At 45.8% G+C, this 26903-nt stretch overlaps 4 protein-coding genes across 4 annotated transcripts; all 4 read left to right on the top strand.

The window, feature by feature from the left end:
- Window positions 1-578: 578 nt before the first annotated feature.
- Window positions 579-1187, top strand: LOC130837924 (EP300-interacting inhibitor of differentiation 2-like). The gene has a single exon (XM_057710641.1). It carries the CDS (start codon window positions 579-581, stop codon window positions 1185-1187), a length of 609 nt encoding a protein of 202 aa, XP_057566624.1.
- Window positions 1188-8722: 7535 nt separating this feature from the next.
- On the top strand, window positions 8723-9331 carry LOC130837927 (EP300-interacting inhibitor of differentiation 2-like). Its single transcript, XM_057710643.1, has one exon. The coding sequence runs from the start codon at window positions 8723-8725 to the stop codon at window positions 9329-9331; it is 609 nt and encodes a 202-aa protein (XP_057566626.1).
- Window positions 9332-16866: 7535 nt separating this feature from the next.
- On the top strand, window positions 16867-17475 carry LOC130837928 (EP300-interacting inhibitor of differentiation 2-like). The gene has a single exon (XM_057710644.1). It carries the CDS (start codon window positions 16867-16869, stop codon window positions 17473-17475), a length of 609 nt encoding a protein of 202 aa, XP_057566627.1.
- Window positions 17476-25010: 7535 nt separating this feature from the next.
- Window positions 25011-25619, top strand: LOC130837930 (EP300-interacting inhibitor of differentiation 2-like). Its single transcript, XM_057710647.1, has one exon. The coding sequence runs from the start codon at window positions 25011-25013 to the stop codon at window positions 25617-25619; it is 609 nt and encodes a 202-aa protein (XP_057566630.1).
- The last annotated feature ends 1284 nt before the right edge of the window (window positions 25620-26903 follow it).

Genomic DNA, 26903 nt, shown 5'->3' with positions numbered 1-26903 from the left:
ATAGCCAAAGCCATTTTAAAATAACACAGGAATGTTATTATAAAGCTTTAGTAGTTAAGAGAATTTTAAGAAAATACACAAATAATAAATGGAAAAGAACAAAGGACCCCACCCTACCCCCAAAGTAACCCATGAACCTAGATTATCTTGGTATATAATAGAGGTGGCATTATAATCACTGGAGAACAAGAAACTTAGGGAGAGGCATCCTAGGATGTCATCTTGGGAAAGCCAACCGGAAGCGACCTTGTGCGACTTTGCTTGGACACATTCAACTGGTGGAAATGCAACACACGGCTCGGCTCCGCCCTCAGACAATCTGGGGAAAGTTTCAGGTGTGCCGGCACTTCCCGCCGCTAGGTGGCACCTGGAAGCTCGCAGGCGCGCGCGGGGAGGACGCATGCGCCATGCTCTTACGTTGAGCCGCGGCCCCTTTGGTCCTGCACGTGGGTTTCCACACGCAGCGTGGACCCGCGTGCACAGCGCTGACGCACGCGCATTTCCGTGCACACCACTAATCGCGCCGTACCGGTTTGCCAGGTTTTGTGAGGGCGGCCGAGCTGACCCCGCGGTCCGAGATGTCCGAGCTGCCCGCAGACAGCAGTGTCCCGCCGGCGGGCGCGGCGAATGACCACGGCGACGTCCCGCAGGCGGAGGTAGGCGGCGGGCGGCGGGCGGCGGCCCCGGCGCAGCCTGTGGAGGCCAGCGACCGTGCGACGGCGGCGGCCAGGGAAGGTCCGATGGCGGCACCTCGGGAAGGTCCAGTGGCGGCGGCCAGGGAAGCCCGCGTGGCAGCGGTCGCCAGAGTGTTGGCGGAGCCCGCGGAGGGAGAGGGTGCTGAGGCCAGACCCCGGCCCAGGCCCGGCAACGGCCCAGGCCTGGCTTTCGTGCCGAATCTCCTCCTCCCTCAGCATTTTGAGGCCATGAGAGTTTACCAGCAGGGCGTGCGCCGCTTCCTGGAGCACTTCGCGCTTGCTCCTGGCCGAATTCCGGAGCTGGAAGGACGGCGCAGGGGGTTTGTGGAACCCTGGGGAGCAAGGGAGGCGGCGTTTGATGCGGAATATCGGCGGGATCCTCAGAGGATGGATGCTGATATGTTAACATTGAGTATAACTCTGACTGCGTCTGCAGTTATCAACCCTCTGATACGAGAACTTGGTTGTGATAAGTGTACCAGTAGAGAATAGTTTCGTGAAGAAAGTACTTCAAGAAGAACCTCTGCGTTGGAGACAGCCTTGTCGCAATCCTGTAACCTGATTTGAAGAAGTCCGAGTATGTGAGAATAAGTGAAGGCACAGTTCGGGGGAAAAAAGAAGAAGACTGTGGGGCTTGGGGGTCCAGGTCACCCCCACCTTTAAATGTTTTTTTTTTCTTCCTTGTTCATACAACGGAATAAACTCCTGTGTATCCAGCATGCAGTTAAAACAATACCTTTGTGTTTTGTTTTCTTCTCTGTCTTAAAAGTTTTGCGATAACTGACATATTGGTTTAGGTGTTCAACATAATACTTTGGAAATTGCATATGTTACAAAATGACCACTGTACCAGGTCTAGTTCATATCCATCACCATACCCAGGTATACATTTTTTTCTTGGGATGACAATTTTAAAGATGTTCTCATAGCAACTGTCAAATATACAATATATTCTTATCAACTATAGTCTGCATGCTGTACATTCTATCCCCCAGGGCTTATTTTATACCTGGAAGTTTGGACCTTTTGACCACCTTCAGCCATTGCGCCTCCTACCCCACTCACCACCTCTGGCAACCACCAATCTACTCTCTAGAAATACTTTTGTTGTTCAATTTCAGAAGTAATCTACGCTTACTCCTGAAAAAGTGTTTTATATTACAGCTGTATAAAACACACCTCCTGCCTGTGGGCTTACACTCCAGCCATTGAGCACAGGGTAGTGTGTTCCTGTGTCTGCAAACCTGTACTCACTTAGAGGCTGGCTAGAAGGCAGGTTACGCAGACAAGACCACCCTGTCCATGCGTTCTGCAGCTGCTCCTATCCTGGTTGATGGCTATGCCTTGGGGCCTCCTTAGGTCAGCATCTGCAGCTTTACGGCTTTCCTGTTTATAGTCGCATAGGCTTAGATGTTCAGACAATTTTTCACCTTCTCTTTTTTCATCCAGCTTTAGTGTCTAAGCATTGCTTCCTATCACTCACGTATATACTGTTATTATTGAAGGGTTATTGTACCTTCCTCCAGAAATTAGACAGGAGGTCCCTGATCAAACTGAATTTTGCAAAGAACAACGAAGTGAGACATCATTTTTACAGCCAATTTCGGGGATTAGCCAGCAGGAGCCAAGGCCGCTGCATTCACTATGGTCTCTTTGGGAAACATTCATTCCATGGTAATCAAGCTGGACACGTTTTTGTTTAGTAGATATTCTTAGAGCAGTTTTAGGTTTACAGATAACTGAGCAGATGGCACAAAGTTCCCATGTATCCTTCACCCGCCCCCTAAAAGTTTCTCCTGTTATTTTACATTGCATTAGTGGGGTACACTTGTTATGACACTATTTACTCACTTAACCAAAGTGACAGTAGAAGATTTTGAAGGCAAATGCAGAACATTGCAACAGATTTCTTAAGAGGTGAAGAAACTTTGCAATCTGTTCTCAAAAGCATCACTATTTCAAGAAACCTTTGTCCTTTTACCACTCTGGTAAACCAAAAGAAAACCAAATTCTAGTTTTGCACCATTTCACCTTTACTATTAACATACATTTATTTAATTAAATTTCATGTACTCTTAGTCTTGACTGAGGCCGAAGATAGATGGGCCCCACACTGAACAGCTGGAGTTTGTCCCCTGTGGACGGGCACTCCAAGACAAAGATAATAGCAGGAGGGAGGAGAAGCTGAACCCTTCCCAGATGAGAGAGAAAGAGACCATCTCTTTCTCATTATCAAGGTCAAGGAGACCTTGCCGACTACACGTGTGCAGAAAGGCTCCTCAGAGGTCAAAAGGGAGGAGGTGTTACCTACAGTAAGTGATGCCATCTGACCCACAGGCCTCTTGGCTAGAGTCCATCTTGGCTAAAAGACCCCCCAACACACAGGGGAGCCTCCTGAGATAAACCAAATATGGACTCAGAACCAGGCAAATCAAGATGATCGGCCAAAGGAAACCCAGAAGAAATGCCCCATGTAAGTGATTCAAACTACCTTGAGTGTGAGATTCTCTCTCTCAGTCTGCCAGTGTGAGTCTATTCACATGTACCCTTTTTCCTCCTAATACACACGTTTCACTCCTTTTTGTCTCTTTGGGGGAATTCCTGCTTCAAGCCGCTGCAGGCCGAGGCCACCCGAAATCATGACCTTGCATGAAACTCTTCTCAGGGTCCCATTTTTAAAATTAATTTCTAGAAATATATGCCATTTCATATACAAATTTTCAGTATAACCAAAATATATTTATCAGTAGTCCCAAACATTGTCTCTCTATATAAGAGATCAAATGTAGGTAAACATAGATTCTTTAGCAACTAATGGTTCAGTATGATGTAGACATTCAATGAATTTCCATAATGTAACTTATCTTAGGCATTTCCCTGACGGTCCGGTGGTTAGGACTCCATACTTCATGGCAAGGGCCACGGTTTGATCCCTGGTCAGGGGAGTAAGATCTTGCAAGCTGGGCAGTGCAGCCAAAAATTTTCTTAAAGTTTTAAATTAAAAAAAAAAACAGAAATTTTCAAGATACTAAAATTCTGGACTGTTTTTAAGTAGACTTACCATAAAACCTAATTATTGTTTTTCTTATTCTTTTTTTCCCGATCTTTATTGGAGTGTAGTAACTTTACAATGTTGTGCCAGTTTCCACTGTACAACAAAGTGAATCAGCTGTATTTATACATATATCCCCCATCCCCTCCCTCTTGAGCCTCCCTCCCACCCTCCCTATCCCACACCTCTAGGTCATCATCAATCATCGAGTTGATCTCCTAATTATTCTTAAAATGTATACCCAAAAGCTTTTGTCCCATTTATCTCTATTTCATCATGAAAATATGAAAATATTAACATACCGACTTAATTTTCCTGTTGATAAGTTTTATAACAGAAATACCGTAAACCTAGGTACAACTGATGTTGGGGGACCTTGGCCTGCAGTGGCTCGAAAGCAGGATTTTGGTTCCCGGCCAGAGATTGAAGTCAGGCCGAGGCAGTGAGAGTGCTGAATTCTAGCCACTAGACCAGTGGCCAGTGACGAGGCCCTGGCCCATACAGCTTTGCAGAAAATGAATGTCCACACAGAAATGGAAAGTTGTAAAACAAGTGAAGTGTTTATTAGGAGGAAAAAGAGTAGGTGTGGGTAGACACACGGGCGGGCTCAGAGACAGAGTCCCGCCCTCATGGTAGTTTGAATCAGTTATATGGGGTACAACTTAAACTTACACAATGTTACATGTCAATTTCCTCTCAATAAAGCTGGGATGCGGGGACATACCTTTCCTCTAGACGTCTTGCTATTTTCAGATCAGGCTGCTGCAGGACCATGCCCACAAGCTTCCTAGAAACCCTCTTCTGTAGCTGGGAAGCTCGTCTACACACTGCCTCACATGTTTGACCCTTTAACAAAAGGTCATAAAGCACACCTTTAATCTGATTTATACTCACAGGCTGTTTTTGACATTGACAATCTTTTGTGGTTGGAGAGACTGGATGTGAGAAGACCCTTTCTTTCCCAACCTAGCAAGTCATAGTCCCTCTATGTTTCCTCTCCATTCTTCTGGAAAGTCAGCCAATTCCTCCTATAGGTCAACCTTTTTTGCTACACCTTATCATACTCATTGGTGAGTAATCCGCATTATGCCTGGGTATCTCCTTAGGCAAATACTTTCTATGTCTGTTTCTAGTTCTATTTCTGGGTAATCACAGGGGACAGCCTGCCTATTGTTTCACTACATCATAACATGAGTTATCATATTTTCTGTTCTGATAACATTTCCTCACTGTTTTCCCTACGTCTTTTAGTTTTCCTTAGGGCACTACCCAACTCCTGATACCAATTTCTGGAGCAGTTATCTATTGCTACAATAACGTTGCATGGCAAATCACATCAAGCATTTATTTAGTCTATGAGCCTAAAAGTCAACTGCCTGCTCAGCTGGGGACTGACTGATCTTCCCCCCCCGAGCCAACCAGGGGTTGAACCCACACCCCAGCAATGAAAGCACCGGGTCCTACCCACAAGACCGCCAGGGAATTCCCAGGACTGACTGATCTTGAATGCCTTGTCTCAGACCACTCTCTTCAGTCCCAAATTGCCTTCCACCATCCAGCAAACTGCTCCACAGTTGTTCCCATGGTTGAGACAAGAGTCTAAGAGAGAACGGAAGCACGAAATGCCTCTCGAGGCCCAGTCTCAAAACAGATACACTATCATTTCTGCCACATCCTATTGGTCAAAGCAAGGCACAAGGCCAGCTCAGATTCAAGGGATGGAGGAAAAGAAGCTACCTCTTGATGGGAAGAGCTGCAAACTCATATTACAAAGGGTGTAGAAACAGAGAGGATGGAGAATTGGAATGAATCTAGCACAGTAGCAGTCTTGGGAAAAGAGACAAGGCTTGTAACATCATGTTTAGCCCTCACGGCAGCATTAAATATCTCGGGAGAGAGAGGCAAATCTGTACCTACCTGTATCTACCATTAAGCCAGCTCAAGCCCATCGAGAGAGCAGATGTAAGGCCTAGGATACTCAGGGGTAATAAAGAGGCAAGAATGACATCATGATTCCCCCAATTCTCTTAAGCCAGGTGCAGATTCTGAGTTGTGGTTTCATCCCATAGCCATAAAATTACTGATTTAGGTCAACATGGGTATGCATCCTTTAAAGGACATCTTCGTTCACAGTAAGGACAAATTTCCCACCAGTGCTATTTATTACAGGCTTTGGCAGCCTTTGGGAGAAGCAGATTCCGTCCCTTTCCTTACAAAACTCTTCACCTCCTCTTTTCTTTCATCTTTATTGGAGTTTAATTGCTTTACAGTGTTGGGTTACTTTTTGCTGTACAACAAAGTGAATCAGCTATATGTATACATATATCCCCACATTCCCTCCCTCTTGAGCTTCCCTCCCACCATCTCCATCCCACCCTTCTCGGTTGTCACAAAGCATGGAGCTCATCTCCCTGTGCTATGCGGCAGCTTCCCAGTAGCTATCTGTATTACATTTGGTAGTGCATACATGTCAGTGCTATGCTCTCACTACGTCCCAGCCTCCCATTCCCCACCCTCCATGTCCTCAAGTCCGTTCTCTACACCTGTCTCTCTGTTCCTGCCCTGCCACTAGATTCATCAATACCATTTGTCTAGATTCCATATTCATCTCCTCTTTTAAAATGTTAAGTGTATGACCATGGGTTTAAATTCTCTATGTTTTCCCGTAAAAATATACCAGCGTGGAGCCCCTGATATCAGCTCCCTTAATTGTTGAGTCTGCAGCATGACTGAAACTGTCCTCCGATGATTCTGAAATGCTGGCAGTGAGTCAGAGACAAAGATGCTGCAGCCGCTACACAGGAACAGTCTTGGGAGCAATAGCTAACCTGGAAGCTGTCTCAAATTTTTCCTTTCGTCTCCCCACATGAGCACTTCTGTTTAATACACCATAATTTTGTTTAGAGCTATTCCTGTCTCTGGATAATGGGAGGGTCAAAAGGCAGGATGATATCTGCCTCCAGAGGATTACACCAAATTACTACAATTTCTAGTTCCCCTTCGCTTCATGTAAGTTATTACAGAAGCCTAGGAATTCTATTAAATATTTGTGATTTCCCAGGCAGGCTCAGGGTTGGAGCAATGGACCTTTGGTCTCCAAACTAGCCTGGGCGCTGCCTTAAAGGAGCCACACAGTGATTGCAAAGATGCTGGGGGGAAGCTGTGTTTGAAGCAGCAGGAAGGCTGGATGTTGTGTTTTATACATGTGGTACTTGGACCAGGAAAACAAAAATGCAACCTCATGATCCGTACATGACCTAATGCCTAGCTCCTCCTGACAGGGCAGAGAACAATGAGTCACTGGAGTTATTTGCTGATGCCCATGAATCATGGCATCACGATGGGGGTCATCACCAGCAAAATCAAGGGTGGAATTTCCTTACATGATGTTTCTCACGTTAATTAGAATAAGTAAAAAGTAACTAGACAGTCACTATTTAAATGAATGTTGTAATATTATGGGACACATGCAAATAATGGTAATGAACATGGATCTATCAAGAAAACGAACTATTTATAACCACAATGAAAACCATAGGTGAATCTCATAAAAATAATGTGCAAAAGAAAGCAGACACAAGAGTATGTAAAATTCAAAAAAGCAAGCAAAATTAAACTACAGTATCAGGAATGTACCCCTAGGTAGTAAAACAGAAAGAAAAGCAAGGAGGACTTCCCCGGTGCTGCAGTGGTTAAGCATCTGCCTGCTAATGCAGGGGACAGGGGTTCGATCCCTAGTGGTGGAAGAGCCCACACATAGCAGAGCAACTAAAGCCACACACCACAACTACTGAGCACACAAGTCACAATTACTGAAGCCCAGACACACAGAGCCGGTGCTCCACAACAAGAGAAGCCACCACAATGAGAAGCCAGTACATAGCAATGAAGACTAGCCCCTGCTCTCTGCAACTAGGGAAAAAAATGCCTAAGCAGAGACCCGACTACCCAACGCAGCCAAAACAAGCAAACAAACAAACAAACAAACCAAAAAAAAACAAAAACAAAAACAAAAAACCCCAAAACAAGCAAGGAAATGATTAGTGTACATATCAGTATAGTGATTACCTCAGGGTAGAAAGGAGACTGTAGTGAGAAGCGGGGGGATTCTGGGATGATAGAAATATGCAATTCCTGGACAGGAGTCGTGGTTACATGGACGTTCACTTTGTCATAAATCAGTCAGCTGTATATTTATATTTTGTGTACATTTTCCTGCATGTTACATTGTACAAAAACGATTTAGAGAAAAATAGATGCCCAGGGGAATTCCTTCGGGGTCCAGTGGCTGGGACTGCCCGCTTCCACTGCAGGGGGCACGGGTTGCATCCCTAGTCCGGGAACCAGCATCCCACAAGGGGGCAGGGCGCACCAAATAAATAAATAAATGTCGAAGAATAGCCAAAGCCATTTTAAAATAACACAGGAATGTTATTATAAAGCTTTAGTAGTTAAGAGAATTTTAAGAAAATACACAAATAATAAATGGAAAAGAACAAAGGACCCCACCCTACCCCCAAAGTAACCCATGAACCTAGATTATCTTGGTATATAATAGAGGTGGCATTATAATCACTGGAGAACAAGAAACTTAGGGAGAGGCATCCTAGGATGTCATCTTGGGAAAGCCAACCGGAAGCGACCTTGTGCGACTTTGCTTGGACACATTCAACTGGTGGAAATGCAACACACGGCTCGGCTCCGCCCTCAGACAATCTGGGGAAAGTTTCAGGTGTGCCGGCACTTCCCGCCGCTAGGTGGCACCTGGAAGCTCGCAGGCGCGCGCGGGGAGGACGCATGCGCCATGCTCTTACGTTGAGCCGCGGCCCCTTTGGTCCTGCACGTGGGTTTCCACACGCAGCGTGGACCCGCGTGCACAGCGCTGACGCACGCGCATTTCCGTGCACACCACTAATCGCGCCGTACCGGTTTGCCAGGTTTTGTGAGGGCGGCCGAGCTGACCCCGCGGTCCGAGATGTCCGAGCTGCCCGCAGACAGCAGTGTCCCGCCGGCGGGCGCGGCGAATGACCACGGCGACGTCCCGCAGGCGGAGGTAGGCGGCGGGCGGCGGGCGGCGGCCCCGGCGCAGCCTGTGGAGGCCAGCGACCGTGCGACGGCGGCGGCCAGGGAAGGTCCGATGGCGGCACCTCGGGAAGGTCCAGTGGCGGCGGCCAGGGAAGCCCGCGTGGCAGCGGTCGCCAGAGTGTTGGCGGAGCCCGCGGAGGGAGAGGGTGCTGAGGCCAGACCCCGGCCCAGGCCCGGCAACGGCCCAGGCCTGGCTTTCGTGCCGAATCTCCTCCTCCCTCAGCATTTTGAGGCCATGAGAGTTTACCAGCAGGGCGTGCGCCGCTTCCTGGAGCACTTCGCGCTTGCTCCTGGCCGAATTCCGGAGCTGGAAGGACGGCGCAGGGGGTTTGTGGAACCCTGGGGAGCAAGGGAGGCGGCGTTTGATGCGGAATATCGGCGGGATCCTCAGAGGATGGATGCTGATATGTTAACATTGAGTATAACTCTGACTGCGTCTGCAGTTATCAACCCTCTGATACGAGAACTTGGTTGTGATAAGTGTACCAGTAGAGAATAGTTTCGTGAAGAAAGTACTTCAAGAAGAACCTCTGCGTTGGAGACAGCCTTGTCGCAATCCTGTAACCTGATTTGAAGAAGTCCGAGTATGTGAGAATAAGTGAAGGCACAGTTCGGGGGAAAAAAGAAGAAGACTGTGGGGCTTGGGGGTCCAGGTCACCCCCACCTTTAAATGTTTTTTTTTTCTTCCTTGTTCATACAACGGAATAAACTCCTGTGTATCCAGCATGCAGTTAAAACAATACCTTTGTGTTTTGTTTTCTTCTCTGTCTTAAAAGTTTTGCGATAACTGACATATTGGTTTAGGTGTTCAACATAATACTTTGGAAATTGCATATGTTACAAAATGACCACTGTACCAGGTCTAGTTCATATCCATCACCATACCCAGGTATACATTTTTTTCTTGGGATGACAATTTTAAAGATGTTCTCATAGCAACTGTCAAATATACAATATATTCTTATCAACTATAGTCTGCATGCTGTACATTCTATCCCCCAGGGCTTATTTTATACCTGGAAGTTTGGACCTTTTGACCACCTTCAGCCATTGCGCCTCCTACCCCACTCACCACCTCTGGCAACCACCAATCTACTCTCTAGAAATACTTTTGTTGTTCAATTTCAGAAGTAATCTACGCTTACTCCTGAAAAAGTGTTTTATATTACAGCTGTATAAAACACACCTCCTGCCTGTGGGCTTACACTCCAGCCATTGAGCACAGGGTAGTGTGTTCCTGTGTCTGCAAACCTGTACTCACTTAGAGGCTGGCTAGAAGGCAGGTTACGCAGACAAGACCACCCTGTCCATGCGTTCTGCAGCTGCTCCTATCCTGGTTGATGGCTATGCCTTGGGGCCTCCTTAGGTCAGCATCTGCAGCTTTACGGCTTTCCTGTTTATAGTCGCATAGGCTTAGATGTTCAGACAATTTTTCACCTTCTCTTTTTTCATCCAGCTTTAGTGTCTAAGCATTGCTTCCTATCACTCACGTATATACTGTTATTATTGAAGGGTTATTGTACCTTCCTCCAGAAATTAGACAGGAGGTCCCTGATCAAACTGAATTTTGCAAAGAACAACGAAGTGAGACATCATTTTTACAGCCAATTTCGGGGATTAGCCAGCAGGAGCCAAGGCCGCTGCATTCACTATGGTCTCTTTGGGAAACATTCATTCCATGGTAATCAAGCTGGACACGTTTTTGTTTAGTAGATATTCTTAGAGCAGTTTTAGGTTTACAGATAACTGAGCAGATGGCACAAAGTTCCCATGTATCCTTCACCCGCCCCCTAAAAGTTTCTCCTGTTATTTTACATTGCATTAGTGGGGTACACTTGTTATGACACTATTTACTCACTTAACCAAAGTGACAGTAGAAGATTTTGAAGGCAAATGCAGAACATTGCAACAGATTTCTTAAGAGGTGAAGAAACTTTGCAATCTGTTCTCAAAAGCATCACTATTTCAAGAAACCTTTGTCCTTTTACCACTCTGGTAAACCAAAAGAAAACCAAATTCTAGTTTTGCACCATTTCACCTTTACTATTAACATACATTTATTTAATTAAATTTCATGTACTCTTAGTCTTGACTGAGGCCGAAGATAGATGGGCCCCACACTGAACAGCTGGAGTTTGTCCCCTGTGGACGGGCACTCCAAGACAAAGATAATAGCAGGAGGGAGGAGAAGCTGAACCCTTCCCAGATGAGAGAGAAAGAGACCATCTCTTTCTCATTATCAAGGTCAAGGAGACCTTGCCGACTACACGTGTGCAGAAAGGCTCCTCAGAGGTCAAAAGGGAGGAGGTGTTACCTACAGTAAGTGATGCCATCTGACCCACAGGCCTCTTGGCTAGAGTCCATCTTGGCTAAAAGACCCCCCAACACACAGGGGAGCCTCCTGAGATAAACCAAATATGGACTCAGAACCAGGCAAATCAAGATGATCGGCCAAAGGAAACCCAGAAGAAATGCCCCATGTAAGTGATTCAAACTACCTTGAGTGTGAGATTCTCTCTCTCAGTCTGCCAGTGTGAGTCTATTCACATGTACCCTTTTTCCTCCTAATACACACGTTTCACTCCTTTTTGTCTCTTTGGGGGAATTCCTGCTTCAAGCCGCTGCAGGCCGAGGCCACCCGAAATCATGACCTTGCATGAAACTCTTCTCAGGGTCCCATTTTTAAAATTAATTTCTAGAAATATATGCCATTTCATATACAAATTTTCAGTATAACCAAAATATATTTATCAGTAGTCCCAAACATTGTCTCTCTATATAAGAGATCAAATGTAGGTAAACATAGATTCTTTAGCAACTAATGGTTCAGTATGATGTAGACATTCAATGAATTTCCATAATGTAACTTATCTTAGGCATTTCCCTGACGGTCCGGTGGTTAGGACTCCATACTTCATGGCAAGGGCCACGGTTTGATCCCTGGTCAGGGGAGTAAGATCTTGCAAGCTGGGCAGTGCAGCCAAAAATTTTCTTAAAGTTTTAAATTAAAAAAAAAAACAGAAATTTTCAAGATACTAAAATTCTGGACTGTTTTTAAGTAGACTTACCATAAAACCTAATTATTGTTTTTCTTATTCTTTTTTTCCCGATTTTTATTGGAGTGTAGTAACTTTACAATGTTGTGCCAGTTTCCACTGTACAACAAAGTGAATCAGCTGTATTTATACATATATCCCCCATCCCCTCCCTCTTGAGCCTCCCTCCCACCCTCCCTATCCCACACCTCTAGGTCATCATCAATCATCGAGTTGATCTCCTAATTATTCTTAAAATGTATACCCAAAAGCTTTTGTCCCATTTATCTCTATTTCATCATGAAAATATGAAAATATTAACATACCGACTTAATTTTCCTGTTGATAAGTTTTATAACAGAAATACCGTAAACCTAGGTACAACTGATGTTGGGGGACCTTGGCCTGCAGTGGCTCGAAAGCAGGATTTTGGTTCCCGGCCAGAGATTGAAGTCAGGCCGAGGCAGTGAGAGTGCTGAATTCTAGCCACTAGACCAGTGGCCAGTGACGAGGCCCTGGCCCATACAGCTTTGCAGAAAATGAATGTCCACACAGAAATGGAAAGTTGTAAAACAAGTGAAGTGTTTATTAGGAGGAAAAAGAGTAGGTGTGGGTAGACACACGGGCGGGCTCAGAGACAGAGTCCCGCCCTCATGGTAGTTTGAATCAGTTATATGGGGTACAACTTAAACTTACACAATGTTACATGTCAATTTCCTCTCAATAAAGCTGGGATGCGGGGACATACCTTTCCTCTAGACGTCTTGCTATTTTCAGATCAGGCTGCTGCAGGACCATGCCCACAAGCTTCCTAGAAACCCTCTTCTGTAGCTGGGAAGCTCGTCTACACACTGCCTCACATGTTTGACCCTTTAACAAAAGGTCATAAAGCACACCTTTAATCTGATTTATACTCACAGGCTGTTTTTGACATTGACAATCTTTTGTGGTTGGAGAGACTGGATGTGAGAAGACCCTTTCTTTCCCAACCTAGCAAGTCATAGTCCCTCTATGTTTCCTCTCCATTCTTCTGGAAAGTCAGCCAATTCCTCCTATAGGTCAACCTTTTTTGCTACACCTTATCATACTCATTGGTGAGTAATCCGCATTATGCCTGGGTATCTCCTTAGGCAAATACTTTCTATGTCTGTTTCTAGTTCTATTTCTGGGTAATCACAGGGGACAGCCTGCCTATTGTTTCACTACATCATAACATGAGTTATCATATTTTCTGTTCTGATAACATTTCCTCACTGTTTTCCCTACGTCTTTTAGTTTTCCTTAGGGCACTACCCAACTCCTGATACCAATTTCTGGAGCAGTTATCTATTGCTACAATAACGTTGCATGGCAAATCACATCAAGCATTTATTTAGTCTATGAGCCTAAAAGTCAACTGCCTGCTCAGCTGGGGACTGACTGATCTTCCCCCCCCGAGCCAACCAGGGGTTGAACCCACACCCCAGCAATGAAAGCACCGGGTCCTACCCACAAGACCGCCAGGGAATTCCCAGGACTGACTGATCTTGAATGCCTTGTCTCAGACCACTCTCTTCAGTCCCAAATTGCCTTCCACCATCCAGCAAACTGCTCCACAGTTGTTCCCATGGTTGAGACAAGAGTCTAAGAGAGAACGGAAGCACGAAATGCCTCTCGAGGCCCAGTCTCAAAACAGATACACTATCATTTCTGCCACATCCTATTGGTCAAAGCAAGGCACAAGGCCAGCTCAGATTCAAGGGATGGAGGAAAAGAAGCTACCTCTTGATGGGAAGAGCTGCAAACTCATATTACAAAGGGTGTAGAAACAGAGAGGATGGAGAATTGGAATGAATCTAGCACAGTAGCAGTCTTGGGAAAAGAGACAAGGCTTGTAACATCATGTTTAGCCCTCACGGCAGCATTAAATATCTCGGGAGAGAGAGGCAAATCTGTACCTACCTGTATCTACCATTAAGCCAGCTCAAGCCCATCGAGAGAGCAGATGTAAGGCCTAGGATACTCAGGGGTAATAAAGAGGCAAGAATGACATCATGATTCCCCCAATTCTCTTAAGCCAGGTGCAGATTCTGAGTTGTGGTTTCATCCCATAGCCATAAAATTACTGATTTAGGTCAACATGGGTATGCATCCTTTAAAGGACATCTTCGTTCACAGTAAGGACAAATTTCCCACCAGTGCTATTTATTACAGGCTTTGGCAGCCTTTGGGAGAAGCAGATTCCGTCCCTTTCCTTACAAAACTCTTCACCTCCTCTTTTCTTTCATCTTTATTGGAGTTTAATTGCTTTACAGTGTTGGGTTACTTTTTGCTGTACAACAAAGTGAATCAGCTATATGTATACATATATCCCCACATTCCCTCCCTCTTGAGCTTCCCTCCCACCATCTCCATCCCACCCTTCTCGGTTGTCACAAAGCATGGAGCTCATCTCCCTGTGCTATGCGGCAGCTTCCCAGTAGCTATCTGTATTACATTTGGTAGTGCATACATGTCAGTGCTATGCTCTCACTACGTCCCAGCCTCCCATTCCCCACCCTCCATGTCCTCAAGTCCGTTCTCTACACCTGTCTCTCTGTTCCTGCCCTGCCACTAGATTCATCAATACCATTTGTCTAGATTCCATATTCATCTCCTCTTTTAAAATGTTAAGTGTATGACCATGGGTTTAAATTCTCTATGTTTTCCCGTAAAAATATACCAGCGTGGAGCCCCTGATATCAGCTCCCTTAATTGTTGAGTCTGCAGCATGACTGAAACTGTCCTCCGATGATTCTGAAATGCTGGCAGTGAGTCAGAGACAAAGATGCTGCAGCCGCTACACAGGAACAGTCTTGGGAGCAATAGCTAACCTGGAAGCTGTCTCAAATTTTTCCTTTCGTCTCCCCACATGAGCACTTCTGTTTAATACACCATAATTTTGTTTAGAGCTATTCCTGTCTCTGGATAATGGGAGGGTCAAAAGGCAGGATGATATCTGCCTCCAGAGGATTACACCAAATTACTACAATTTCTAGTTCCCCTTCGCTTCATGTAAGTTATTACAGAAGCCTAGGAATTCTATTAAATATTTGTGATTTCCCAGGCAGGCTCAGGGTTGGAGCAATGGACCTTTGGTCTCCAAACTAGCCTGGGCGCTGCCTTAAAGGAGCCACACAGTGATTGCAAAGATGCTGGGGGGAAGCTGTGTTTGAAGCAGCAGGAAGGCTGGATGTTGTGTTTTATACATGTGGTACTTGGACCAGGAAAACAAAAATGCAACCTCATGATCCGTACATGACCTAATGCCTAGCTCCTCCTGACAGGGCAGAGAACAATGAGTCACTGGAGTTATTTGCTGATGCCCATGAATCATGGCATCACGATGGGGGTCATCACCAGCAAAATCAAGGGTGGAATTTCCTTACATGATGTTTCTCACGTTAATTAGAATAAGTAAAAAGTAACTAGACAGTCACTATTTAAATGAATGTTGTAATATTATGGGACACATGCAAATAATGGTAATGAACATGGATCTATCAAGAAAACGAACTATTTATAACCACAATGAAAACCATAGGTGAATCTCATAAAAATAATGTGCAAAAGAAAGCAGACACAAGAGTATGTAAAATTCAAAAAAGCAAGCAAAATTAAACTACAGTATCAGGAATGTACCCCTAGGTAGTAAAACAGAAAGAAAAGCAAGGAGGACTTCCCCGGTGCTGCAGTGGTTAAGCATCTGCCTGCTAATGCAGGGGACAGGGGTTCGATCCCTAGTGGTGGAAGAGCCCACACATAGCAGAGCAACTAAAGCCACACACCACAACTACTGAGCACACAAGTCACAATTACTGAAGCCCAGACACACAGAGCCGGTGCTCCACAACAAGAGAAGCCACCACAATGAGAAGCCAGTACATAGCAATGAAGACTAGCCCCTGCTCTCTGCAACTAGGGAAAAAAATGCCTAAGCAGAGACCCGACTACCCAACGCAGCCAAAACAAGCAAACAAACAAACAAACAAACCAAAAAAAAACAAAAACAAAAACAAAAAACCCCAAAACAAGCAAGGAAATGATTAGTGTACATATCAGTATAGTGATTACCTCAGGGTAGAAAGGAGACTGTAGTGAGAAGCGGGGGGATTCTGGGATGATAGAAATATGCAATTCCTGGACAGGAGTCGTGGTTACATGGACGTTCACTTTGTCATAAATCAGTCAGCTGTATATTTATATTTTGTGTACATTTTCCTGCATGTTACATTGTACAAAAACGATTTAGAGAAAAATAGATGCCCAGGGGAATTCCTTCGGGGTCCAGTGGCTGGGACTGCCCGCTTCCACTGCAGGGGGCACGGGTTGCATCCCTAGTCCGGGAACCAGCATCCCACAAGGGGGCAGGGCGCACCAAATAAATAAATAAATGTCGAAGAATAGCCAAAGCCATTTTAAAATAACACAGGAATGTTATTATAAAGCTTTAGTAGTTAAGAGAATTTTAAGAAAATACACAAATAATAAATGGAAAAGAACAAAGGACCCCACCCTACCCCCAAAGTAACCCATGAACCTAGATTATCTTGGTATATAATAGAGGTGGCATTATAATCACTGGAGAACAAGAAACTTAGGGAGAGGCATCCTAGGATGTCATCTTGGGAAAGCCAACCGGAAGCGACCTTGTGCGACTTTGCTTGGACACATTCAACTGGTGGAAATGCAACACACCGCTCGGCTCCGCCCTCAGACAATCTGGGGAAAGTTTCAGGTGTGCCGGCACTTCCCGCCGCTAGGTGGCACCTGGAAGCTCGCAGGCGCGCGCGGGGAGGACGCATGCGCCATGCTCTTACGTTGAGCCGCGGCCCCTTTGGTCCTGCACGTGGGTTTCCACACGCAGCGTGGACCCGCGTGCACAGCGCTGACGCACGCGCATTTCCGTGCACACCACTAATCGCGCCGTACCGGTTTGCCAGGTTTTGTGAGGGCGGCCGAGCTGACCCCGCGGTCCGAGATGTCCGAGCTGCCCGCAGACAGCAGTGTCCCGCCGGCGGGCGCGGCGAATGACCACGGCGACGTCCCGCAGGCGGAGGTAGGCGGCGGGCGGCGGGCGGCGGCCCCGGCGCAGCCTGTGGAGGCCAGCGACCGTGCGACGGCGGCGGCCAGGGAAGGTCCGATGGCGGCACCTCGGGAAGGTCCAGTGGCGGCGGCCAGGGAAGCCCGCGTGGCAGCGGTCGCCAGAGTGTTGGCGGAGCCCGCGGAGGGAGAGGGTGCTGAGGCCAGACCCCGGCCCAGGCCCGGCAACGGCCCAGGCCTGGCTTTCGTGCCGAATCTCCTCCTCCCTCAGCATTTTGAGGCCATGAGAGTTTACCAGCAGGGCGTGCGCCGCTTCCTGGAGCACTTCGCGCTTGCTCCTGGCCGAATTCCGGAGCTGGAAGGACGGCGCAGGGGGTTTGTGGAACCCTGGGGAGCAAGGGAGGCGGCGTTTGATGCGGAATATCGGCGGGATCCTCAGAGGATGGATGCTGATATGTTAACATTGAGTATAACTCTGACTGCGTCTGCAGTTATCAACCCTCTGATACGAGAACTTGGTTGTGATAAGTGTACCAGTAGAGAATAGTTTCGTGAAGAAAGTACTTCAAGAAGAACCTCTGCGTTGGAGACAGCCTTGTCGCAATCCTGTAACCTGATTTGAAGAAGTCCGAGTATGTGAGAATAAGTGAAGGCACAGTTCGGGGGAAAAAAGAAGAAGACTGTGGGGCTTGGGGGTCCAGGTCACCCCCACCTTTAAATGTTTTTTTTTTCTTCCTTGTTCATACAACGGAATAAACTCCTGTGTATCCAGCATGCAGTTAAAACAATACCTTTGTGTTTTGTTTTCTTCTCTGTCTTAAAAGTTTTGCGATAACTGACATATTGGTTTAGGTGTTCAACATAATACTTTGGAAATTGCATATGTTACAAAATGACCACTGTACCAGGTCTAGTTCATATCCATCACCATACCCAGGTATACATTTTTTTCTTGGGATGACAATTTTAAAGATGTTCTCATAGCAACTGTCAAATATACAATATATTCTTATCAACTATAGTCTCCATGCTGTACATTCTATCCCCCAGGGCTTATTTTATACCTGGAAGTTTGGACCTTTTGACCACCTTCAGCCATTGCGCCTCCTACCCCACTCACCACCTCTGGCAACCACCAATCTACTCTCTAGAAATACTTTTGTTGTTCAATTTCAGAAGTAATCTACGCTTACTCCTGAAAAAGTGTTTTATATTACAGCTGTATAAAACACACCTCCTGCCTGTGGGCTTACACTCCAGCCATTGAGCACAGGGTAGTGTGTTCCTGTGTCTGCAAACCTGTACTCACTTAGAGGCTGGCTAGAAGGCAGGTTATGCAGACAAGACCACCCTGTCCATGCGTTCTGCAGCTGCTCCTATCCTGGTTGATGGCTATGCCTTGGGGCCTCCTTAGGTCAGCATCTGCAGCTTTACGGCTTTCCTGTTTATAGTCGCATAGGCTTAGATGTTCAGACAATTTTTCACCTTCTCTTTTTTCATCCAGCTTTAGTGTCTAAGCATTGCTTCCTATCACTCACGTATATACTGTTATTATTGAAGGGTTATTGTACCTTCCTCCAGAAATTAGACAGGAGGTCCCTGATCAAACTGAATTTTGCAAAGAACAACGAAGTGAGACATCATTTTTACAGCCAATTTCGGGGATTAGCCAGCAGGAGCCAAGGCCGCTGCATTCACTATGGTCTCTTTGGGAAACATTCATTCCATGGTAATCAAGCTGGACACGTTTTTGTTTAGTAGATATTCTTAGAGCAGTTTTAGGTTTACAGATAACTGAGCAGATGGCACAAAGTTCCCATGTATCCTTCACCCGCCCCCTAAAAGTTTCTCCTGTTATTTTACATTGCATTAGTGGGGTACACTTGTTATGACACTATTTACTCACTTAACCAAAGTGATAGTAGAAGATTTTGATGGCAAATGCAGAACATTGCAACAGATTTCTTAAGAGGTGAAGAAACTTTGCAATCTGTTCTCAAAAGCATCACTATTTCAAGAAACCTTTGTCCTTTTACCACTCTGGTAAACCAAAAGAAAACCAAATTCTAGTTTTGCACCATTTCACCTTTACTATTAACATACATTTATTTAATTAAATTTCATGTACTCTTAGTCTTGACTGAGGCCGAAGATAGATGGGCCCCACACTGAACAGCTGGAGTTTGTCCCCTGTGGACGGGCACTCCAAGACAAAGATAATAGCAGGAGGGAGGAGAAGCTGAACCCTTCCCAGATGAGAGAGAAAGAGACCATCTCTTTCTCATTATCAAGGTCAAGGAGACCTTGCCGACTACACGTGTGCAGAAAGGCTCCTCAGAGGTCAAAAGGGAGGAGGTGTTACCTACAGTAAGTGATGCCATCTGACCCACAGGCCTCTTGGCTAGAGTCCATCTTGGCTAAAAGACCCCCCAACACACAGGGGAGCCTCCTGAGATAAACCAAATATGGACTCAGAACCAGGCAAATCAAGATGATCGGCCAAAGGAAACCCAGAAGAAATGCCCCATGTAAGTGATTCAAACTACCTTGAGTGTGAGATTCTCTCTCTCAGTCTGCCAGTGTGAGTCTATTCACATGTACCCTTTTTCCTCCTAATACACACGTTTCACTCCTTTTTGTCTCTTTGGGGGAATTCCTGCTTCAAGCCGCTGCAGGCCGAGGCCACCCGAAATCATGACCTTGCATGAAACTCTTCTCAGGGTCCCATTTTTAAAATTAATTTCTAGAAATATATGCCATTTCATATACAAATTTTCAGTATAACCAAAATATATTTATCAGTAGTCCCAAACATTGTCTCTCTATATAAGAGATCAAATGTAGGTAAACATAGATTCTTTAGCAACTAATGGTTCAGTATGATGTAGACATTCAATGAATTTCCATAATGTAACTTATCTTAGGCATTTCCCTGACGGTCCGGTGGTTAGGACTCCATACTTCATGGCAAGGGCCACGGTTTGATCCCTGGTCAGGGGAGTAAGATCTTGCAAGCTGGGCAGTGCAGCCAAAAATTTTCTTAAAGTTTTAAATTAAAAAAAAAAACAGAAATTTTCAAGATACTAAAATTCTGGACTGTTTTTAAGTAGACTTACCATAAAACCTAATTATTGTTTTTCTTATTCTTTTTTTCCCGATCTTTATTGGAGTGTAGTAACTTTACAATGTTGTGCCAGTTTCCACTGTACAACAAAGTGAATCAGCTGTATTTATACATATATCCCCCATCCCCTCCCTCTTGAGCCTCCCTCCCACCCTCCCTATCCCACACCTCTAGGTCATCATCAATCATCGAGTTGATCTCCTAATTATTCTTAAAATGTATACCCAAAAGCTTTTGTCCCATTTATCTCTATTTCATCATGAAAATATGAAAATATTAACATACCGACTTAATTTTCCTGTTGATAAGTTTTATAACAGAAATACCGTAAACCTAGGTACAACTGATGTTGGGGGACCTTGGCCTGCAGTGGCTCGAAAGCAGGATTTTGGTTCCCGGCCAGAGATTGAAGTCAGGCCGAGGCAGTGAGAGTGCTGAATTCTAGCCACTAGACCAGTGGCCAGTGACGAGGCCCTGGCCCATACAGCTTTGCAGAAAATGAATGTCCACACAGAAATGGAAAGTTGTAAAACAAGTGAAGTGTTTATTAGGAGGAAAAAGAGTAGGTGTGGGTAGACACACGGGCGGGCTCAGAGACAGAGTCCCGCCCTCATGGTAGTTTGAATCAGTTATATGGGGTACAACTTAAACTTACACAATGTTACATGTCAATTTCCTCTCAATAAAGCTGGGATGCGGGGACATACCTTTCCTCTAGACGTCTTGCTATTTTCAGATCAGGCTGCTGCAGGACCATGCCCACAAGCTTCCTAGAAACCCTCTTCTGTAGCTGGGAAGCTCGTCTACACACTGCCTCACATGTTTGACCCTTTAACAAAAGGTCATAAAGCACACCTTTAATCTGATTTATACTCACAGGCTGTTTTTGACATTGACAATCTTTTGTGGTTGGAGAGACTGGATGTGAGAAGACCCTTTCTTTCCCAACCTAGCAAGTCATAGTCCCTCTATGTTTCCTCTCCATTCTTCTGGAAAGTCAGCCAATTCCTCCTATAGGTCAACCTTTTTTGCTACACCTTATCATACTCATTGGTGAGTAATCCGCATTATGCCTGGGTATCTCCTTAGGCAAATACTTTCTATGTCTGTTTCTAGTTCTATTTCTGGGTAATCACAGGGGACAGCCTGCCTATTGTTTCACTACATCATAACATGAGTTATCATATTTTCTGTTCTGATAACATTTCCTCACTGTTTTCCCTACGTCTTTTAGTTTTCCTTAGGGCACTACCCAACTCCTGATACCAATTTCTGGAGCAGTTATCTATTGCTACAATAACGTTGCATGGCAAATCACATCAAGCATTTATTTAGTCTATGAGCCTAAAAGTCAACTGCCTGCTCAGCTGGGGACTGACTGATCTTCCCCCCCCGAGCCAACCAGGGGTTGAACCCACACCCCAGCAATGAAAGCACCGGGTCCTACCCACAAGACCGCCAGGGAATTCCCAGGACTGACTGATCTTGAATGCCTTGTCTCAGACCACTCTCTTCAGTCCCAAATTGCCTTCCACCATCCAGCAAACTGCTCCACAGTTGTTCCCATGGTTGAGACAAGAGTCTAAGAGAGAACGGAAGCACGAAATGCCTCTCGAGGCCCAGTCTCAAAACAGATACACTATCATTTGTGCCACATCCTATTGGTCAAAGCAAGGCACAAGGCCAGCTCAGATTCAAGGGATGGAGGAAAAGAAGCTACCTCTTGATGGGAAGAGCTGCAAACTCATATTACAAAGGGTGTAGAAACAGAGAGGATGGAGAATTGGAATGAATCTAGCACAGTAGCAGTCTTGGGAAAAGAGACAAGGCTTGTAACATCATGTTTAGCCCTCACGGCAGCATTAAATATCTCGGGAGAGAGAGGCAAATCTGTACCTACCTGTATCTACCATTAAGCCAGCTCAAGCCCATCGAGAGAGCAGATGTAAGGCCTAGGATACTCAGGGGTAATAAAGAGGCAAGAATGACATCATGATTCCCCCAATTCTCTTAAGCCAGGTGCAGATTCTGAGTTGTGGTTTCATCCCATAGCCATAAAATTACTGATTTAGGTCAACATGGGTATGCATCCTTTAAAGGACATCTTCGTTCACAGTAAGGACAAATTTCCCACCAGTGCTATTTATTACAGGCTTTGGCAGCCTTTGGGAGAAGCAGATTCCGTCCCTTTCCTTACAAAACTCTTCACCTCCTCTTTTCTTTCATCTTTATTGGAGTTTAATTGCTTTACAGTGTTGGGTTACTTTTTGCTGTACAACAAAGTGAATCAGCTATATGTATACATATATCCCCACATTCCCTCCCTCTTGAGCTTCCCTCCCACCATCTCCATCCCACCCTTCTCGGTTGTCACAAAGCATGGAGCTCATCTCCCTGTGCTATGCGGCAGCTTCCCAGTAGCTATCTGTATTACATTTGGTAGTGCATACATGTCAGTGCTATGCTCTCACTACGTCCCAGCCTCCCATTCCCCACCCTCCATGTCCTCAAGTCCGTTCTCTACACCTGTCTCTCTGTTCCTGCCCTGCCACTAGATTCATCAATACCATTTGTCTAGATTCCATATTCATCTCCTCTTTTAAAATGTTAAGTGTATGACCATGGGTTTAAATTCTCTATGTTTTCCCGTAAAAATATACCAGCGTGGAGCCCCTGATATCAGCTCCCTTAATTGTTGAGTCTGCAGCATGACTGAAACTGTCCTCCGATGATTCTGAAATGCTGGCAGTGAGTCAGAGACAAAGATGCTGCAGCCGCTACACAGGAACAGTCTTGGGAGCAATAGCTAACCTGGAAGCTGTCTCAAATTTTTCCTTTCGTCTCCCCACATGAGCACTTCTGTTTAATACACCATAATTTTGTTTAGAGCTATTCCTGTCTCTGGATAATGGGAGGGTCAAAAGGCAGGATGATATCTGCCTCCAGAGGATTACACCAAATTACTACAATTTCTAGTTCCCCTTCGCTTCATGTAAGTTATTACAGAAGCCTAGGAATTCTATTAAATATTTGTGATTTCCCAGGCAGGCTCAGGGTTGGAGCAATGGACCTTTGGTCTCCAAACTAGCCTGGGCGCTGCCTTAAAGGAGCCACACAGTGATTGCAAAGATGCTGGGGGGAAGCTGTGTTTGAAGCAGCAGGAAGGCTGGATGTTGTGTTTTATACATGTGGTACTTGGACCAGGAAAACAAAAATGCAACCTCATGATCCGTACATGACCTAATGCCTAGCTCCTCCTGACAGGGCAGAGAACAATGAGTCACTGGAGTTATTTGCTGATGCCCATGAATCATGGCATCACGATGGGGGTCATCACCAGCAAAATCAAGGGTGGAATTTCCTTACATGATGTTTCTCACGTTAATTAGAATAAGTAAAAAGTAACTAGACAGTCACTATTTAAATGAATGTTGTAATATTATGGGACACATGCAAATAATGGTAATGAACATGGATCTATCAAGAAAACGAACTATTTATAACCACAATGAAAACCATAGGTGAATCTCATAAAAATAATGTGCAAAAGAAAGCAGACACAAGAGTATGTAAAATTCAAAAAAGCAAGCAAAATTAAACTACAGTATCAGGAATGTACCCCTAGGTAGTAAAACAGAAAGAAAAGCAAGGAGGACTTCCCCGGTGCTGCAGTGGTTAAGCATCTGCCTGCTAATGCAGGGGACAGGGGTTCGATCCCTAGTGGTGGAAGAGCCCACACATAGCAGAGCAACTAAAGCCACACACCACAACTACTGAGCACACAAGTCACAATTACTGAAGCCCAGACACACAGAGCCGGTGCTCCACAACAAGAGAAGCCACCACAATGAGAAGCCAGTACATAGCAATGAAGACTAGCCCCTGCTCTCTGCAACTAGGGAAAAAAATGCCTAAGCAGAGACCCGACTACCCAACGCAGCCAAAACAAGCAAACAAACAAACAAACAAACCAAAAAAAAACAAAAACAAAAACAAAAAACCCCAAAACAAGCAAGGAAATGATTAGTGTACATATCAGTATAGTGATTACCTCAGGGTAGAAAGGAGACTGTAGTGAGAAGCGGGGGGATTCTGCGATGATAGAAATATGCAATTCCTGGACAGGAGTCGTGGTTACATGGACGTTCACTTTGTCATAAATCAGTCAGCTGTATATTTATATTTTGTGTACATTTTCCTGCATGTTACATTGTACAAAAACGATTTAGAGAAAAATAGATGCCCAGGGGAATTCCTTCGGGGTCCAGTGGCTGGGACTGCCCGCTTCCACTGCAGGGGGCACGGGTTGCATCCCTAGTCCGGGAACCAGCATCCCACAAGGGGGCAGGGCGCACCAAATAAATAAATAAATGTCGAAGAATAGCCAAAGCCATTTTAAAATAACACAGGAATGTTATTATAAAGCTTTAGTAGTTAAGAGAATTTTAAGAAAATACACAAATAATAAATGGAAAAGAACAAAGGACCCCACCCTACCCCCAAAGTAACCCATGAACCTAGATTATCTTGGTATATAATAGAGGTGGCATTATAATCACTGGAGAACAAGAAACTTAGGGAGAGGCATCCTAGGATGTCATCTTGGGAAAGCCAACCGGAAGCGACCTTGTGCGACTTTGCTTGGACACATTCAACTGGTGGAAATGCAACACACCGCTCGGCTCCGCCCTCAGACAATCTGGGGAAAGTTTCAGGTGTGCCGGCACTTCCCGCCGCTAGGTGGCACCTGGAAGCTCGCAGGCGCGCGCGGGGAGGACGCATGCGCCATGCTCTTACGTTGAGCCGCGGCCCCTTTGGTCCTGCACGTGGGTTTCCACACGCAGCGTGGACCCGCGTGCACAGCGCTGACGCACGCGCATTTCCGTGCACACCACTAATCGCGCCGTACCGGTTTGCCAGGTTTTGTGAGGGCGGCCGAGCTGACCCCGCGGTCCGAGATGTCCGAGCTGCCCGCAGACAGCAGTGTCCCGCCGGCGGGCGCGGCGAATGACCACGGCGACGTCCCGCAGGCGGAGGTAGGCGGCGGGCGGCGGGCGGCGGCCCCGGCGCAGCCTGTGGAGGCCAGCGACCGTGCGACGGCGGCGGCCAGGGAAGGTCCGATGGCGGCACCTCGGGAAGGTCCAGTGGCGGCGGCCAGGGAAGCCCGCGTGGCAGCGGTCGCCAGAGTGTTGGCGGAGCCCGCGGAGGGAGAGGGTGCTGAGGCCAGACCCCGGCCCAGGCCCGGCAACGGCCCAGGCCTGGCTTTCGTGCCGAATCTCCTCCTCCCTCAGCATTTTGAGGCCATGAGAGTTTACCAGCAGGGCGTGCGCCGCTTCCTGGAGCACTTCGCGCTTGCTCCTGGCCGAATTCCGGAGCTGGAAGGACGGCGCAGGGGGTTTGTGGAACCCTGGGGAGCAAGGGAGGCGGCGTTTGATGCGGAATATCGGCGGGATCCTCAGAGGATGGATGCTGATATGTTAACATTGAGTATAACTCTGACTGCGTCTGCAGTTATCAACCCTCTGATACGAGAACTTGGTTGTGATAAGTGTACCAGTAGAGAATAGTTTCGTGAAGAAAGTACTTCAAGAAGAACCTCTGCGTTGGAGACAGCCTTGTCGCAATCCTGTAACCTGATTTGAAGAAGTCCGAGTATGTGAGAATAAGTGAAGGCACAGTTCGGGGGAAAAAAGAAGAAGACTGTGGGGCTTGGGGGTCCAGGTCACCCCCACCTTTAAATGTTTTTTTTTTCTTCCTTGTTCATACAACGGAATAAACTCCTGTGTATCCAGCATGCAGTTAAAACAATACCTTTGTGTTTTGTTTTCTTCTCTGTCTTAAAAGTTTTGCGATAACTGACATATTGGTTTAGGTGTTCAACATAATACTTTGGAAATTGCATATGTTACAAAATGACCACTGTACCAGGTCTAGTTCATATCCATCACCATACCCAGGTATACATTTTTTTCTTGGGATGACAATTTTAAAGATGTTCTCATAGCAACTGTCAAATATACAATATATTCTTATCAACTATAGTCTGCATGCTGTACATTCTATCCCCCAGGGCTTATTTTATACCTGGAAGTTTGGACCTTTTGACCACCTTCAGCCATTGCGCCTCCTACCCCACTCACCACCTCTGGCAACCACCAATCTACTCTCTAGAAATACTTTTGTTGTTCAATTTCAGAAGTAATCTACGCTTACTCCTGAAAAAGTGTTTTATATTACAGCTGTATAAAACACACCTCCTGCCTGTGGGCTTACACTCCAGCCATTGAGCACAGGGTAGTGTGTTCCTGTGTCTGCAAACCTGTACTCACTTAGAGGCTGGCTAGAAGGCAGGTTACGCAGACAAGACCACCCTGTCCATGCGTTCTGCAGCTGCTCCTATCCTGGTTGATGGCTATGCCTTGGGGCCTCCTTAGGTCAGCATCTGCAGCTTTACGGCTTTCCTGTTTATAGTCGCATAGGCTTAGATGTTCAGACAATTTTTCACCTTCTCTTTTTTCATCCAGCTTTAGTGTCTAAGCATTGCTTCCTATCACTCACGTATATACTGTTATTATTGAAGGGTTATTGTACCTTCCTCCAGAAATTAGACAGGAGGTCCCTGATCAAACTGAATTTTGCAAAGAACAACGAAGTGAGACATCATTTTTACAGCCAATTTCGGGGATTAGCCAGCAGGAGCCAAGGCCGCTGCATTCACTATGGTCTCTTTGGGAAACATTCATTCCATGGTAATCAAGCTGGACACGTTTTTGTTTAGTAGATATTCTTAGAGCAGTTTTAGGTTTACAGATAACTGAGCAGATGGCACAAAGTTCCCATGTATCCTTCAC

This window comes from Hippopotamus amphibius, chromosome 16 (genome assembly GCF_030028045.1).
Source record: "Hippopotamus amphibius kiboko isolate mHipAmp2 chromosome 16, mHipAmp2.hap2, whole genome shotgun sequence".
NCBI classification, from domain to species: Eukaryota; Metazoa; Chordata; class Mammalia; order Artiodactyla; family Hippopotamidae; genus Hippopotamus; species Hippopotamus amphibius.
Note: the sequence above shows the minus strand (reverse complement) of the source record. Positions and strands in the feature narration are given on the sequence as shown.

Coding starts and splice junctions, on each gene's coding strand:
- LOC130837930 (XM_057710647.1), top strand. CDS start 25,011: ATGTCCGAGCTGCCCGCAGACAGCAGTGTCCCGCCGGCGGGCGCGGCG.
- LOC130837928 (XM_057710644.1), top strand. CDS start 16,867: ATGTCCGAGCTGCCCGCAGACAGCAGTGTCCCGCCGGCGGGCGCGGCG.
- LOC130837927 (XM_057710643.1), top strand. CDS start 8,723: ATGTCCGAGCTGCCCGCAGACAGCAGTGTCCCGCCGGCGGGCGCGGCG.
- LOC130837924 (XM_057710641.1), top strand. CDS start 579: ATGTCCGAGCTGCCCGCAGACAGCAGTGTCCCGCCGGCGGGCGCGGCG.